The sequence below is a fragment of the Eutrigla gurnardus genome (assembly GCF_963514095.1).
Source record: "Eutrigla gurnardus genome assembly, chromosome: 15".
NCBI lineage: Eukaryota > Metazoa > Chordata > Actinopteri > Perciformes > Triglidae > Eutrigla > Eutrigla gurnardus.
The window spans coordinates 1,234,598-1,251,720 of NC_139938.1; the positions used below are offsets into that span (position 1 = coordinate 1,234,598).

At 44.2% G+C, this 17,123-nt stretch overlaps 1 protein-coding gene across 6 annotated transcripts in view; it reads left to right on the top strand.

Moving 5' to 3' along the window:
- Positions 1 to 16,187, top strand: part of LOC311025380 (actin-binding LIM protein 3-like) — a 60,517-nt gene extending 44,330 nt beyond the window's left edge. For 2 of the 6 annotated variants that reach the window (XM_084028232.1, XM_084028236.1), the window contains 3 exons: positions 7,557 to 7,615; positions 7,855 to 7,921; positions 8,075 to 8,106. In XM_084028232.1, the coding sequence (XP_083884358.1) occupies positions 7,557 to 7,615; positions 7,855 to 7,889 (94 nt within the window). In that variant the 3' untranslated portion in view covers positions 7,890 to 7,921; positions 8,075 to 8,106. Of the gene's footprint in view, positions 1 to 7,556; positions 7,616 to 7,854; positions 7,922 to 8,074; positions 8,257 to 9,389; positions 9,471 to 14,977 lie in introns of those variants that run through there. The other 4 variants (XM_084028237.1, XM_084028235.1, XM_084028233.1 and 1 more) reach the window with 4 other exon arrangements.
- Positions 16,188 to 17,123: the final 936 nt, after the last annotated feature.

Sequence of the window (17,123 nt, forward strand, 5' to 3'; positions counted from 1 at the left end):
GCAGTACATCCAACCGGCCTCACAACCGCAGACCACGTGTAACCACACCAGCCCAGGACCTCCACATCCAGCAGGTTCACCTCCAAGATCGTCTGAGACCAGCCACTCAGACAGCTGCTGAAACAATTGGTTTGCATAACCAAACAATTTCTGCACAAACTGTCAGAAACCGTCTCAGGGAAGCTCAACTGCATGCTCGTCGTCCTCATCAGGGTCTTGACCTGACTCCAGCTCGTCGCCGTAACGGACTTGAGTGGGCAAATGCTCACATTCGATGGCGTCTGGCACGTTGGAGAGGTGTTCTCTTCACGGATGAATCTCGGTTTACATTGTTCAGGGCAGATGGCAGACAGCGTGTGTGGCGTCGTGTGGGTGAGCGCTTTGCTGATGTCAATGTTGTGGATCGAGTGGCCCATGGTGGTGGTGGGGTTATGGTATGGGCAGGCATCTGTTATGGACGAAGAACACAGGTGCATTTTATTGATGGCATTTTGAATGCACAGAGATACCGTGATGAGATCCTGAGGCCCATTGTTGTGCCATACATCCATGAACATCACCTCATGTTTCAGCAAGATAATGCACGGCCCCATGTTGCAAGGATCTGTACACAATTCTTGGAAGCTGAAAATGTCCCAGTTCTTGCATGGCCAGCATACTCACCGGACATGTCACCCATTGAGCATGTTTGGGATGTGCTTGACCGGCGTATACAACAGCGTGTACCAGTTCCCACTAATATCCAGCAACTTCGCACAACCATTGAAGAGGAGTGGACCAACATTCCACAGGCCACAATTGACAATCTGATAAACTCTATGCGAAGAAGATGTGTTGCACTGCATGAGGCAAATGGTGGTCACACCAGATACTGACTGGTTCTGAGTCCCCAGACCCCCAATAAAGCAAAAAAAATGCACATTTCAGGGTGGCCTTTTATTGTGGACAGTCTAAGGCACACCTGTGCACTAATCATGATGTCAGATCAGCATCTTGATGTGGCACACCTGTGAGGTGGGATGGATTATCTCAGCAAAGCAGAAGTGCTCACTATCACACATTTAGACTGATTTGTGAACAATGTTTGAGAGAAATGGTAATATTGTGTATCTGGAATGAATTTTAGATCTTTAAGTCCATCTCATGAAAAATGGGAGCAAAAACAAAAGTGTTGCGTTTATATTTTTGTTGAGTGTAGATTGTCCCGTCACATCTGACGTCAGATGCCTGGTTTGCACCTCGGTAGCCTGTCCGTGGAGAAACGCGCGAGCTGGAACCGGAGTTGGGGCTGCAGCTGGTCTGAGCGGCACGCAAGGTCCCGGTGTCCCGCCGTTCTGGTGTTGGACGGGGAATCCTGGGGTGCAGTCGAATAGTCTTTTTTGCTTAGGAAGGTTCCTAACTGAAGAAGTGACCCGGAAGTAAACAAGGGGCCGCCATGATAAGAGCCGTTCGAATTCTCTAAATGCAAAGGAAAGGAGCTCCAATGCTTCCCTTCAGAGCTCCTTTAGCATAGGATGCAACGGACCTTCCTATGCGAAAGGAAAGGAGATTACGCCGACCCACAATTCTTTGCGAGAGCAACATTTAAAGTGCCGCACACCTCGGCCGTTCATGAAAACAAACGATATGTGCATTTGCATATTTAACAGTTACTTTCATGCAGACATATAGTAATTGGAATAGTGTTGATAAATGTGTGGACAGTGATAATAATTGAATGGTATTTTTATTTATTTATTTCAATCATGTTACAAACTTGACAAAAACGAAACTAAAACCACAAATGAAATGTAAATAAAGCACCGGTCAAACAGGAAGAAGGAGCTGCTGGACCTGAAGCCGGTAAGTGAACCAGCTGTTTATAAAACCAACATGGGGAGAAGTGGACGATGCGCTTTTTGTAGTCCATTATTGTAGTTTCTCCAGCGCAGACGCACGTCAATCACCGGTGCCGATCATCAGCTGTCAATCATCAGCGGCCGCGTTATAATGACGTAGCTTAGTGAAAGTCCGGTCGGATCCTCTGAGCACCGCGGTCGACTTTTCCTAAATCCTTTTGAGTTCTCCTATCTCCTTTCCTTAACCCCGTGACGTTTTCCCCAGAGGTCAAGGAATAGGAGTTAGGACCTTGGGTGCAGTCGAATAGTCTATTTTGCTTAGGAAGGTTCCTAACTGAAGAAGTGACCCGGAAGTAAACAAGTGGCCGCCATGATAAGAGCTGTTCGAATTCTCTAAATGCAAAGGAAAGGAGCTCCAATGCTTCCTTTCAGAGCTCCTTTAGCATAGGATGCAACGGACCTTCCTATGCGAAAGGAAAGGAGATTACGCCGACCCACAATTCTTTGCGACAGCAACATTTAAAGTGCCGCACACCTCGGCCGTTCATGAAAACAAACGATATGTGCTTTTGCATATTTAACAATTATTTTCATGCAGACATATAGTCATTGGAATAGTGATGATAAATGTGTGGACAGTGATAATAATTGAATGGAATTTTTTTATTTTATTTCAATCATGTTACAAACTTGACAAAAACGAAACTAAAACCACAAATGAAATGTAAATAAAGCACCGGTCAAACAGGAAGGAGGAGCTGCTGGACCTGAAGCCGGTGTTTATAAAACCAACATGGGGAGAAGTGGACGATGCGCTTTTTGTAGTCCATTATTGTAGTTTCTCGAGCGCAGACGCACGTCAATCGCCGGTGCCGATCATCAGCTGTCAATCATCAGCGGCTGCGTTATAATGACGTAGCTTAGTGAAAGTCCGGTCGGATTCTCTGAGCACCTCGGTCAACTTTTCCTAAATCCTTTTGAGTTCTCCTATCGCCTTTCCTTAACCCCGTGACGTTTTCCCCACAGGTCAAGGAATAGGAGTTTATTTTTTTACTATTCGGCTGCACCCCGCTGCAGCTGTGGAGCGCAGATGATGAAGACGGTGTTGACAGTGGTGTAGTGGAGGGTATACGCAGGTATACGGGGTATACCCACTTCTTTTTCTGGTGGTTTACAGTATACCCACCTATCAGCCAGAAAGCCATTGGAATATATGGGAGAGTATACCCACTTCCTCCTCTGTAACCTACCCATCTACCTAGCAGTACACCCACCTCATCAACTACCACCACACCACTGGGTGTTGATGATGATGAATGGCCCAGCCGGCTCGTCTATTATGTCTACTGCTGTGCGCCCTGACCCTGTTTTGTGATAGACATGCCTAAAATGTGCCTACAATTTCTATAGCGATATAATATCGGCATTATAATTATTATGACTATACGCACACACAGCGCGTGGTGGGAGCGGCGGCGCTGCTTCTGTCATTGGGTTGTTAAGTGACGAAACTTGCACTGCACCTCGCCTGGCGCATTAAAGGTGAGGAGAGGAGCTCATTTGATTGGTGAAGATCTGAATCAGCTGTGTTAATCCCAGGGTGCAGTCGAATAGTCAAAAAATAAACTCCTATTCCTTGACCTGTGGGGAAAACGTCACGGGGTTAAGGAAAGGCGATAGGAGAACTCAAAAGGATTTAGGAAAAGGCCGCTGATGATTGACAGCTGATGATCGGCACGATTGACGTGCGTCTGCGCTGGAGAAACTACAATAATGGACTACAAAAAGCGCATCGTCCACTTCTCCCCATGTTGGTTTTATAACCCAGCAAACATTTTGACGTCTATTTGACGTCTAATCAACGTCGGTCAGGCAGGTCGATTCGACGTCTACCAGAGGTGCTGAAATGAAAGTTTTTCTGACGTCGGATTTCGACGGCTCTTCGACGGCATCAATTCACGTCGTTTCAACGTCGTTTCGACGACATATCAACGGCTCACAGAGCAGGCTACTATGTCATTATTACGTCGTATAGACGACTTTTCCACGTCTCTACGTGACGTCTATTTGACGTCTAATTAACGTCGGTCTCATGACCGAAGTCATTTCGACGGCTCTTCGACGGCATCAATTCACGTCGTTTCGACGACATATCAACGGCTCACAGAGCAGGCTACTTCAATCTATGTCATTTTTACGTCGTATAGACGACTTTTCAACGTCTCTACGTGACGTCTAATCAACGTCGGTCTCATGACCGAAGTCATTTCAACGTAGTTTCGACGGCATATCAACCTTTGTCAAAATACACATGTAATGTATTGCATTTAAAAATATTTTTACCTAAATCTAGTTTCAACTAGTGCCTACATAACTGGCATTACCACATCCATACATTCTATGACAAGCACAGCTCTTGTGCTGTATACATGTGCAATTCTCAATGCTCTAATCTACAACTATTTAAATTAACTTATCAATTTCAGCAAAAAAAACCTTAAAATGCAGAGGTAAAAAAGTCCAATAGACAACACCAGCAAATTTCACATTTGCGAACTTAAAATATCACAGGAATGGTGAACCTGGTCAAAACTTTCATAGTAAATAAACTCACCTGTGATTAAGTTAAAAATACTCGAGTAATGTTCACCCATACTGTAAAATACAAGTAGTACATGGACTAATCTCAGGTAAAAAAAAAAGAAAAAAAGACAGCATTCAGGACCAGATATATGTAACGAGTTATCTATATATTGAATAATTGAATAAAAAACGAACATGTATATTGGAACAAATGTTTTATTAACTTCCTTTTTATTGCAGTCCTGTGGGGGTCTGCCCCTTGCCCCCACTCCTTGCTGGGGCATGTTTAAGGTGGTTCTGAATCACACTCTCTATTTCTGCAGCTGGAGAGAGGGCATAATAAAAAAATAAACATTTTTACAGAGCGCCTATTCAGATGTTAAATGCACTTTATAGATGGCAAGAACAAATTATAGAGCGAAAACCTTCTGCGCATGCTCCGTCTCTCCGTCACGTTTTAGGTGTATGTCAAGCGACACCTATAGGCCTGGCATATGAACTACAGCGTTTTCGGTGGATCCGTCTATCAGGGGTGTCAAACTGATCCAGTAAAGGGCCGTGTGGCTGCAGGTTTTCATTCCAACCAAGCAAGAACACACCTGATCCAACCAATCAAGGTGTGAAGGCCAATCAGGTAGGTGAATAAGTCAAATCAGGTGTGTTCTTGCTTGGTTGGAATGAAAACCTGCAGCCACACGGCCCTTTACTGGATCAGTTTGACACCCCTGGTCTAGATGCAAATATTCTTGAAACAATGCCGAGGAAGACGGAGAAAAAATAACGTTTTCGCCCGTCTGGACGGCCCCTTAAAGTGTTATGGTTCTGTAACGATGCTAAACCGAGAGTTACACAGATGTTCGGCTCGGTTTAGCATCGAGCACCTCACGTAGCCTGTGAGCTAACTCAGGGCTAGTTTCACACGGCAGCTAACTCGGCTGCTAGCCGCCGCTCGGTTACGGATAAAAGCAACAAAAAAACAGCTATCTGTAACAAAACACGATGCAGCAACAAAATCAAAACTGTAACATGCAACTGATAAACGTATAATGTCTTACCAAACACGGTTTCATTTTAAATTACAGTACTTTTAAAATCTGTGAAAGGTGAAGAACTCACCTTTCACAGGTGTCTGTGTCTCCTCCTCGTCAACTGACGCTGCAAAGTTCTTCTTGCGCATGCGTAGGAAACCGCTAGGTGCGCTAACTACGCGAGGAAAAATAGTTCCTAGATGGATGCTAGAATCACAAACATTTTAGCCCACATTGCCAATATGATACTACATTATTTTCTTAAATTCACAAACATATTTCCATTATTTCGAATAGTTTTTAACATTCGTGCGTTGATATGTCGTTGAAACAACGTCTAAATGACGTTGGTCATTTCAGCCCCTCAGGTAGACGTCAAATCAACCTGCCTGCCCGACGTTAATCAGACGTCCCGACATGATTGGATATCTGCATCTCGACACAGCAGTAGATAGAGGAAATCATTCTTGACAGTGTTTTTTCAGTTAAATATGTTTTCTTTGAGATCGTATTCCCCCTAATGTTATCATGTCGAAAAAAAGTCGAATTAAAGTCACGTCGTGACGCGACGTCGATTGGACGTCTTCATCTAGACGCAGGTTGAGAAAACTTTTTTGGCAGTGTTTATTCAGTTAAACCTCTCTAAAATGCATATTTAATAAGGTCATATTTGCCATGATATTATTTTATGATGTTGAAAAACAGTCGAATTAAAGTCACGACATGACGCAACGTTGATTTGACGTCTTCATCTAGACGCAGGTCTAGAAAATGTTTGCTGGGAAGCAGCTGGTTCACTGACCGGCTTCAGGTCCAGCAGCTCCTCCTTCCTGTTTGACCGGTTGCTTTATTTACATTTCATTTGTGGTTTTAGTTTCGTTTTTGTCAAGTTTGTAACATGATTGAAATAAATAAAAAAATACCATTCAATTATTATCACTGGTCATACACATTTATCAACACTATTCCAATTACTATATGTCTGCATGAAAGTCATTGTTGAATATGTAAACGCACGTTTGTTTTCATGAACGGCCGAGGTGTGCGTCACTTTAAATGTTGCTCTCGCAAAGAATTCTGGGTCGGCGTAATCTCCTTTCCTTTCGCATAGGAAGGTCCGTTGCATCCTATGCTAAAGGAGCTCTGAAAGGAAGCATTGGAGCTCCTTTCCTTTGCATTTAGAGAATCCGAACGGCTCTTATCATGGCGGCCACTTGTTTACTTCCGGGTCACTTCTTCAGTTAGGAACCTTCCTAAGCAAAAAAGACTATTCGACTGCACCCCCAGTCCACACCATGTCTCCTCCTCGTCTCCCACTCACGCCTTCTTCTCCTCCCTCTTTCCCACTTGCGCAGGTGGGAGTGACGGGAGGCGTGCCTGCGCTAAGACTGCGTGGTGCACGAAACTTGCAAAGTCCAGACGGACACACCCCGTTGGCGCAGCGCAGGTGCACTGCGCGCTGACTGCGCCTGGTCTATGAAACTAGGGCCCTAGAAGTGAGAAAGGCTTAATCACTTGAGGTGATCAGTGTGACTCCGCTGCCCTCTGCTGCTTCAGCTGAAGAAGTGCACACTGCAAGTAAATACGACGCTCGGATGCTGGTGGTTACCAACGGTTACAAGAGAGGTGTGACCATGCTGGAAGATTGACAACAATAACATGGATTGAATTTGATGTGATGGTAGGGTGTTCGTATTAAAACATAGAACAGTGAGGGGAGGCAGCAATAACATCACATCCCTCCAACATGCTGGCTTGTGAATGTGGCGATGTATTTATTTATGTTTAGCAATAACAAGAGGGTGAAACAGCACATCTAATTGACTGAAATGTCAGTCTGTGTGTGTGATCGGAGCCACGTTTCTTAGTCGAAGGTCCGTCAGGTTTGTCTTTGGGAGGCAGTGGTAAAATTATTTTTCAGTGATAGTTTTAATTCTTGTTTCCCCAGTGTGATATGCTCAGAAACTGTATGACAAAGATATAGAAACCATTAGCTTGTCCTTCATTAACCGTCAGCATACAGAGGACCTCTGCTTCTATTCATAAGTAGTGTTTTCTGTCATTCCTGTGTTTTTTTATGGTTATGTGTTTATATTTGTTCTCCCAGACCTATACATTGCCAAATCATCCTCGTTGCCAGGCTACGGCAAAAGTGGACTAAAACGGGTAAGTAAACATGCTTTGTCACTGTGTGTGTGTGAATTGCGGCATATAAAGTATATGTGTGTGTGTATATATATATATATATATATATATATATATATATATATATATATATATATATATATATGTAATGTTTTAGGATTTCTGTGTACTTCACTTGATTTCTTTTTCTTTGTGTTATAATGGTGAAATACATCTTCTCACTCCATCTTTGCTGAACTGTTCTTGTTGTGTTCTGGCAGCCTGGGAGTGCGGGTGCAGATTATTACCAGTATGACAGCAGCAATGCCGTTAACTGGCAGATCAGAGGTAAGCCTATTGTACAGCTTAAATCTGCTTATTTTTTCTTGATTTCCTGATGCATGTTTTTCTGCATGTACATAATGATGGAATAGAGCTGACAAAAAATGCAACAGTTAACGTGTCTGATCGTGTATTTTTCTTCTTCTCCTTTTCTTTCAGAATACAAGGTAACATGTTCTTGCCACAGCTAACAAACTGCTATTAAGTAAAAGGTCTGGAACAACAAATGATAAGGATTATGTGTTATCATGTGTTGTCTGTTTAACGTTCCTCTCACTATAAGATAATCACAGGCTCATATTAACAACCACAAACCAGGACATTCCGGGAATGTTTGGCTTCCCTAGGTAGTTTGACAGGGTTTGTGAACAGTTTCCACAACAGAAGTGCTCGCCAGCCACTCTTAGCAAAAGCATAAAAAAGCAACCAACCTTATCACTTTCTATTAAGAAGAAAATAAAAAACAAGAACCAAGTCAGCACAAAAAAACGATTTTCTCAATCTCTTGCTCAATTGGATACTTACTGTATGCATAATTATTCTAAACCAAAACAATTTTTCTAATTCATTTTAGCAACTTTCATTGTTTTCAGTGCTGTTTTTAGCCACTAGAGGGTGACAAAGATTCATAAATAGGTATGCCGGAGCACCCTTAAGGCCTGATTATGCTTCCGCGTAGTGATAACGCAACGGCGACGCAACGGCCACGCAGTTGCTTGGAGACCGTGATGGTTCTGCGTTGGGTTTACGTGTCGAAATGCAATTCAAAGCCACACCGGTAAAGGGCGCTATGTTTTTTGTAAAGACTGACCGACCGACCGAGACTCTTGGCGTATATCATCGTAAGCCTCGTTATAGCGTATTTGTTTACTTTCCGGCTTTAAACGTCCACAATTTTTCAGAACTTGGTGTTTTATTTCTTTGTGCAAAAGCGAGAAGGTGCAAACAATAAAACGAGGTGAAAACAATAAAAGTAGCCTTTTAAAAGTTTAAATGGCGGTGTTTATGAGTGGAAACCGGATAGCGGTCTCCAGCGGATGTAGTTAGCGGACCAATCACAGCCAAAGCCGCTGCGTTGGTGTTGCGTTGGCGTTGCGTCGCCTCGACGCGCGTCAAGGATTTTTGGGAGGCACACGTCAGGCCCTTGCGTTGACGTAAGGGGGGTCCGCAAGGACGTAAGGGGTCCGCAAGCTCCCTTGCGTTGTGTCGACGCGGAAGCATAATCCAGCCTTTATAGCCTAATAGTTAATGCACAAGGCAAAAAAAAAAATGCCCCAAAAATGTTGATACAGTTACTGAATGCACTTAGATTTACAGTTTGTGTGTTGAACAAATTACGAGTATTTGAAATTGTGCAGGAATTAGAATATTTGTAATTCCTGTGTGTCCGTGTGTGTGTGTGTGTGTGTGTGTGTGTGCGTGTGTGTGTGTGTGTGTGCGTGTGTGTGTGTGTGTGTGTGTGTGTGTGTGTTAGATATACCCATATGAAGTCCTTATAGTGTCAGTCAGAGGGCTACAGCGTCTCCCGAATGATGTGGACCGAGCCAGACTGGAGGTAAACTGATGACTCGTTTTACGAAATGTACTTCACTAACTCTTATCTTGTCACGTAGACAGATCTTAACAGACAGAGTGATATTGCTATCTGTAGAGCCATTACTAAAATAGTTTTCTGAAACCGATAGGGGTTATTTGAAGTTTTACATGAAGCTATTTTAAGTAGGGGTGCAAACAATTAATCTATTATCGATTAATTGTCGATAAGAAATTACTCGATTAAAATAAATTAATTGCGTTTTGAACCCGTAATTCCCCGCAAGTCCACGTGAGGGCGCGCTTGACCCCAGACGTACTTGACGCACATGCGCGAACACAAGCGAAGCAGGGCTCTGACCACAACAACAAGACAAAACGAGAAGCGGGAGCAGTGTTTTCCACACGACGAGACTATGGCGCACCGCCGTAAGGGCGTGTTCACACCTGTGGTTCGATTGCTCTGGTCCGATTCAGGGACCAACTTGTTACAATGTTGCAAACTGACTCGAGTTTGGTTTGTGTTCACACGGCAGCATTCACAAGCGAACCAAAATGTTTGATGCGCGGGGAAACTGCTCTAATTGGTCAGAATTTCCTCGTAGGGAAACTCCCGGAAGTAAACAAAGAAGAACAGCCTCCAGAGCGCTACTTTTCAATTTTACAATGGAGGGAAAGCTACGCGGGTTGCTCTTGGCCCTGGTCATTGTGTATTACGTCGTTTGCACTTATCACTGTAGGCAAACGGTACTGTTTGAAAATGAGGCATGGCTGAGGCTGGAAAACAATGTCATGATGCACTGGAGTCGCCGACGATGCATATCAAGACACTTCACGCCACCGGCCGCGGAAGCGCCTCGAATAGGCGCGGCCGTCCCGCGCCGTGAAGCGATCGTTTCGGCGTCTGCTCTATTTTTTGCGCGTGCCGCGAGCGAACGCATCAATTCTGGCAGGAAATCACACAGAGAAACACGAGACAATCCGGTCAATTTTCAAAATAAAAGCAATTTTCAAAATAAAATACCGTGATTGACAAATGCGATCATATTTGTGTATCTCAACTCGCACTGGGAAACAGGAAAGGGACATTACATTTAATAAATGTGAAGAGTAGATAAACAAATATGTGTATTTCAACGGTATATCCTCTCTCGCTCTCTCTCGAAGTGTACAAACTTCTTGGTTACAGAAACATGGCGTATTAATTTTATGGGGTTATTTACTCCGTGAAGAAAAAAATTGCTCTGAATGAACAACAGCGCTTGTCGACCGTAGGAGAAATACGGGTATGGTGTGAACAGGGGGACAGCGGGCCGCGCGTGATTTTTGTCGGCATGGGTTCACACCGGCCGCGGAAGCGCCGCGCCAACGAAAATCGCGTGCGGTCCGCTGCCCCCCTGTTCACACCAGACGGTTATTTCTCTGCGGCGGTCCACAAGCGCTTCTGCTTAGCTGTTGTTCATTCAGAGCTATTTTTTCATTATGGAGTAAATAACCCCATACAATTTACGCCATGTTTCTGTAACCAAGAAGTTTGTACACTTCGAGAGAGAGAGAGAGAGAGAGAGAGAGAGACACACGCGCACACACACACACACACACAGAGTGTGTATGGTAGTAGACAGTAGGAGTGCAGATATACCGTTGAAATACACATATTTGTTTATCTACTCTTCACATTTATCAAATGTATTGTCTCTTCCTGTTTCCCAGTGCGAGTTTAGATACACAAATATGATCGCATTTGTCAATCGCTGTATTTTATTTTGAAAATTTACCGGATTGTCTCGTGTTTCTCTGTGTGATTTCCTGCCAGAATTGACACGTTCGCTCGCGGCACGCACAAAAAATAGAGCAGACGCCGAAACGGTCGCTTCACGGCGCGGGACGGCCGCGCCTATTCGCGGCGCCGCGTCTGGTGTGAACTACACCATCGCTTAAAGGAGAAATCCGGTCATTTTTGACCCCATGTCCGTTGTCCTCAGGGTCATCCCGACCTATTAGAAGCAAAAAACCAGACAAAAATTGACGTTGCCTAGCCCGAGATCTGTACCTGCCTGGCAGCCTTCCAGACTCGCTACAATGCTAACCCATTGGGGCACGTTGTATCTGCTTTCCTGGGCCTCAGAAAACAATTCCAAGACCTATGCAACACAGGTTGGGTCCGTACAAGACACCACGGCGCTCGTTTAGCACAAATAGTGTTGCAAAACGACATAAATATGTGTGTTTTAGCATGAAGTTACTCACCTCAAATCACCCCGTAGAGTAGACATTAGCAGTAGACAGCCGAGCGCCTGTCGTCCCTCCCAGTCACCGCAGAAACGAAAACGTTTTTCACGTAGTTTTGATTTTGTATCCATAAAGAAACGACGAGCAGTGCAGTCGTCATGTCCGTAATAAATCCATGAAGCTGTTACGTCCATATGTATGACTGTTACAACATAGCAACATAGCTTCAGCTAGTAACGTGCCGGGCGCTCGTCCATCCCACTCACCGCAGAAACGAAGACGTTTTCCACGTAGTTTTGATTTTGTATCCATAAAGAAACGACCGAGCAGTGCAGTCGTCCTGTCCGTAATAAATCCATGAAGCCGTTATGTCCATATGTATGACTATGTTACAACATAGCAACGATAGCTTACAGCTAAACAGTAGCCGGGAGCCAAAACAATGCAAGTCTCGCGCAAGTTCCCTTCTCCCGACGTCCTCACTCTGGAGCTGTTTTCAAGCCAGTACAGTGAAACATCTTGGACAGTCGCGCGAGGGTCACTTTGATCTCACTCTGTTGATGAGAGACTGCAGTCTGCACACGCGACACGCGACACGCGACACTCCCACTCCCGATTGATGTGTTAACACCTTCAATTGCGATTGATGTGTTAACACCTTCCCAAACGAACTGCACCAAGGGGGGGAAACGCTCCAGGATTCGATTCAACCGAACTAAACAAGGCAGGTGTGAAAACGGCCGCCATAGTCTCGATGTTCGAGCTGTTAATGATAGGCCTAAACAGGAGGGGAGCAGCGCTTGTTATAAGGGGAAATCCTCGTGGCTGGTTTGGCTCATCAACGTTCTGTTTTCCCCCGTCGCCATGGCAAGGCGTCCCCCGCGCCACCCCCCCTCAGCTGGCGAGTTTGACGGCACGTATAGCCCCGTTCACATACGTCGCCACTCGCTTTCTCGCTGAATTCTACTCACTGACAAAAAAAACTCACTGCCGCCGGTGGAGAGTTCGAGTGGCAACTCTCTGTGGAACTCTCTGTTGACGTCGACTGTCAATCATCTCTATTCTACTGTAATACATTTTGTGGTCTAAGATGTTTAGAGTAGCGTCAAGCTGCCACCACCTTTGTTAACCCGGTCTGGTCCGGTATTAGAGGTCAGAGAGCACCCACCACAGACAGATATGAATAAGAATACACAATCTTTATTTCCAATTAATTTTTAGGTTAGGGACGTCTGCACCCAACAGACCAATGAGGGCAGCTCCAGCAGGTCAGGCAGGTACTCCACCATCCGGCGACACCAACACTGCACAAAATCACTGCACAGCAACCAGAACATACTACACACTACACACCAGGGGGAGCTCAAAAGCACACTGGCTCCTTAAGGCTAAATTATGCTTCCGCGTAGTGATCACGCAACGGCGACGCAACGGCCACGCAGTTGCTTGGAGACCGTGATGGTTCTGCGTTGGGTTTACGTGTCGAAATGCAATTCAATGCCACACTGGTAAAGGGCGCTATGTTTTTTGTAAAGACTGACCGACCGACTGAGACTCTTGACGTATATCGTCGTTAGCCTCGTTATAGCCTATTTGTTTACTTTCCGGCTTTAAACATCCACAATTTTTCAGAACTTGGTGTTTTATTTCTTTGTGCAAAAGCGAGAAGGTGCAAACAATAAAACGAGGTGCAAACAATAAAAGTAGCCTATTAAAAGTTTAAATGGCGGTATTTATGAGTGGAAACCGGATAGCGGTCTCCAGCGGATGTAGTTAGCGGACCAATCACAGCCAATGCCGCTGCGTTGGTGTTGCGTCGCCTCGACGCGCGTCTAGGATTTTTGGGAGGTACACGTCAGGCCCTTGCGTTGGACGTAAGGGGGGTCCGCAAGGACGTAAGGGGTCCGCAAGCCCCCTTGCGTTGTGTCCACGCGGAAGCATAACTTGGGCTTTAGGGACCACTACAACATAACGGGTCAAACCCCACTCTTAACACTAGGGGGAGGTAGAGCGCTGCAAGAGTAATGGGCTGCCCTTAACGGGGCCACTGGCACACTGACGTCAGTTCATTAAAAACCTTTTAAAAGGGAAATCATATAACACTTGGACATTCACTGACAAGACTACAAGTAAGTTTATATGGAGATCATTAAAATAAAGGACTTATCCTGCCCCGGTCTGGTGACGAGACTCCCCCGTGGGGTCTAGGCAATGGAACTGGGCTGTGCACCGGAGAACAGGCCGCTCAGCTGGCAGGCGTGGAGTCGTTCAGCGTGGTCGGCGTCACGGATGTGGCCGCTGCATGAGAGCACAGGTAAGGCACGGCTACTCCCCTGGTCCCTCGCTACCTAAAGGAGGTTTCTTGCCTCCCCTCTTGATACAGGACTGATCAACACGACGAACTCCCCTACTCAGCTGTCTTCACTGCCGGCAGCACTATAAGCTGCGAACAGCACCCACCCGCCACAGTGCCACTGGCTCCCAAAAAGCTCAGGCCGACGGCGCTCACGTCCTCCCGTCTCTCTCTCTCGCCGTCTTTTCCTCTGCCTCTTTTCTTCCCTGCCACCGACCCCCGTCAGTCTCCTCCCCCTCCCAGGTGAACTGCATCAGCCCCTGATTGCCCCCCACTCCGGGGAGTTCTTCCGCCCCACGCCGCTCCCTCACTACACTACATTCTGATTGGTACTTGCTTGGTTCTCGCTTCACTCGCATCGCAGAAAGTTAAAGTTATTTTATCTCCGTCCCCGCCCACATCGCATCGCCTGTCCTGGACACATTCCGCTAGAACACGTTCACATTCATTGACAGCTGTCGCTCAGAGATGGGCGAGTGGAGACGTATGTGAACGGGGTCAAAACCAAAACACCAAGGAAGGCTGAGGAATAGTCACCCACTTATATTAATAATAATAATAGTTATAATAAACTAATAGTATAAAGGCTCAGCACTGTGTTTTAATCATTTTTGTTTTCATCTTTTCTTGAATGCTTAAACTCCTCAACCCCATTTAGTATGTCAACATTTGGATCAGTGCCAGCAGTTTGTAAGAAATTGGTCAGGAAACGAAATGAAATGAAATGATTCAAAATATAATTTGCATTTTTCTTTATATCATAAGGAAGATAGCATTTTATGTTACGTATACAGTAGATAGAACCTATTCAGAGGGAAATTCAGCTTCTCAGAAGAATTGCCGCTTATCAATTAATCCATCATCGATCGATAAGATGAAACAACTATCGATTAATGAATTACTTATCATTGAATTCCTCTCTAAATTTCTCTGTCTCCTCCCAGCGTCACCTCTCACCGGAGGAGTTTTACAGAGTCTTTGGCATGTCCATTTCTGCCTTCGATCATCTCGCTCAGTGGAAGAAGAACGAACTGAAGAAGCAGGTCCGACTCTTCTGAGAAAATGAAGCCACCGTCTAACCGTCTAACCCAGGGGTCTGCAACCTTTATTATCAAAAGAGCCATTTTGCCCCCTCTTCTGCCAGAGAAAAATAGTCTGGAGCCGCAAAAAATAACAGAGCTTATAAACTTTTAAAAGTTTTAATCTTTTTTTTTAAATTGTACCTGTTACCACCACGGAATACAACAAACAGAAATGCAGTGTGCATGTGTAGGCCTACTTTGAAATAAATTAAAGACTCTAACCCAATGCAGGTCCAACAGTGTGCTCTGAAAATGGCCTCCAGAGAGGCCTGCTGGCTCCAGACGCTGTCACAGTGGGAGAGGAGCTGGCTGAATTAATTATCTTCTCCATTTGGTTAGACAAGAGCAGAAACTGTTGGCCTCCTGATATCAACTGGTAAAAAGGGATTAAACAAAAATCGAAGCAGATCATGAAGAATTTGAGGCAGCAGATGAGCCACACTGCAGCTGCATGGAGTTGTTCTGCTTCTCCCTCTCCTACCAGCAGATGGCAGTGTGTTAACAGGAGCACCAGGGCTGCAGTCTGATACATGACCAGGTGGACTGTAAGCTCAACTACTTCCTACCACACTGGTCGTCTGCCACGCTGCACCGAACTTGCATCCATGCCGAAAAAAAGAGAGAAATAGACTGCTGGGAAGACAGACTGACAGAAAAGAATCCAGTCGTATTCCACTCATAATCTGACGAGTATTGTCATTAATTGGGGTTATGGAACATGATGAACACAATGTTTTTTTTGTTTTGTTTTTTTAAGTAAGTGCAAATACCGAAACCCAAAGGTTTTCTTCTTTGTTGTAATACTGGCATGTGTTTGTTATTTTGATGTCAGTTTTTCTAAAGCCATATCAGTGTTTAGAGTTCTTCGCTCTGACATTAGCAGACTGTACAGTTTACTGAAGTGGTTTTTGAAATATGTGACATTAGAGTTTAATGTGTAAGGAAAATCAGATAGTAGGACTACACACACTTTACAATGAGATCTGTTTTGTTGTTTTTATTTCAAGAAACATGTTTGTCAATTCGTACTTGCACTGCACTCATGAAGTAGCTCAGAACCGTGTGTGTGTGCGTGTGTCTTCAGTGATACAGTAAAGCACATTTACTACAATAAATGTGCTGGTACAAACTTATTTTTATTTATTTGCAAACCTGTGTCCGTCACTACAACTTGACTGAATAAATTATTTGAGCATCACTATTTCATTATTAATTCTCGTGACCCCTGAATGCCTATGATGGGCAGGCTTCAGGGTTTTAGTTTTAGTTTTTTGGGTTTCTTGAAAGGATTTAATTGGTTCTTCCAAGAATATCTAGAAATGTTGCATTTTGATATAATCTATACATTGTGAGCTGTGATGTCAATTTGAGTAGTCTGCTACAAATCATCATTTTTGGCCTATGAGCCTATTGAACAAAGCACCAATGTTATTTTTATAAGCTTGAGGAGGCAGACTTATTCACTACTTTACTTGGAACTGGCAAACATTAAAGAAAAGTCTGAGGTTGTCCTTTACTTTGAAGTACCACAATGTACTCCAGCAAAAGTTAACGTGTTGCATTCACAATGTTAGTAAATACAATTTGAAACATTTGTTAGTAAATACAATTTTAAACATTTGAAAAAGGTTCCTAAAAGATATAATACAATTATTATATTTCATGACATTAGAGTATAATTAGTGCTATTTGCTGTTGTTGGAGGTATATATATGTATATATACACTCAACAAAAATATAAACGCAACACTTTTGTTTTTGCTCCCATTTTTCATGAGATGGACTTAAAGATCTAAAATTCATTCCAGATACACAATATGACCATTTCTCTCAAACATTGTTCACAAATCTGTCTAAATGTGTGATAGTGAGCACTTCTGCTTTGCTGAGATAATCCATCCCACCTCACAGGTGTGCCACATCAAGATGCTGATCTGACATCATGATTAGTGCACAGGTGTACCTTATACTGCCCACAATAAAAGGCCACTCTGAAATGTGCAGTTTT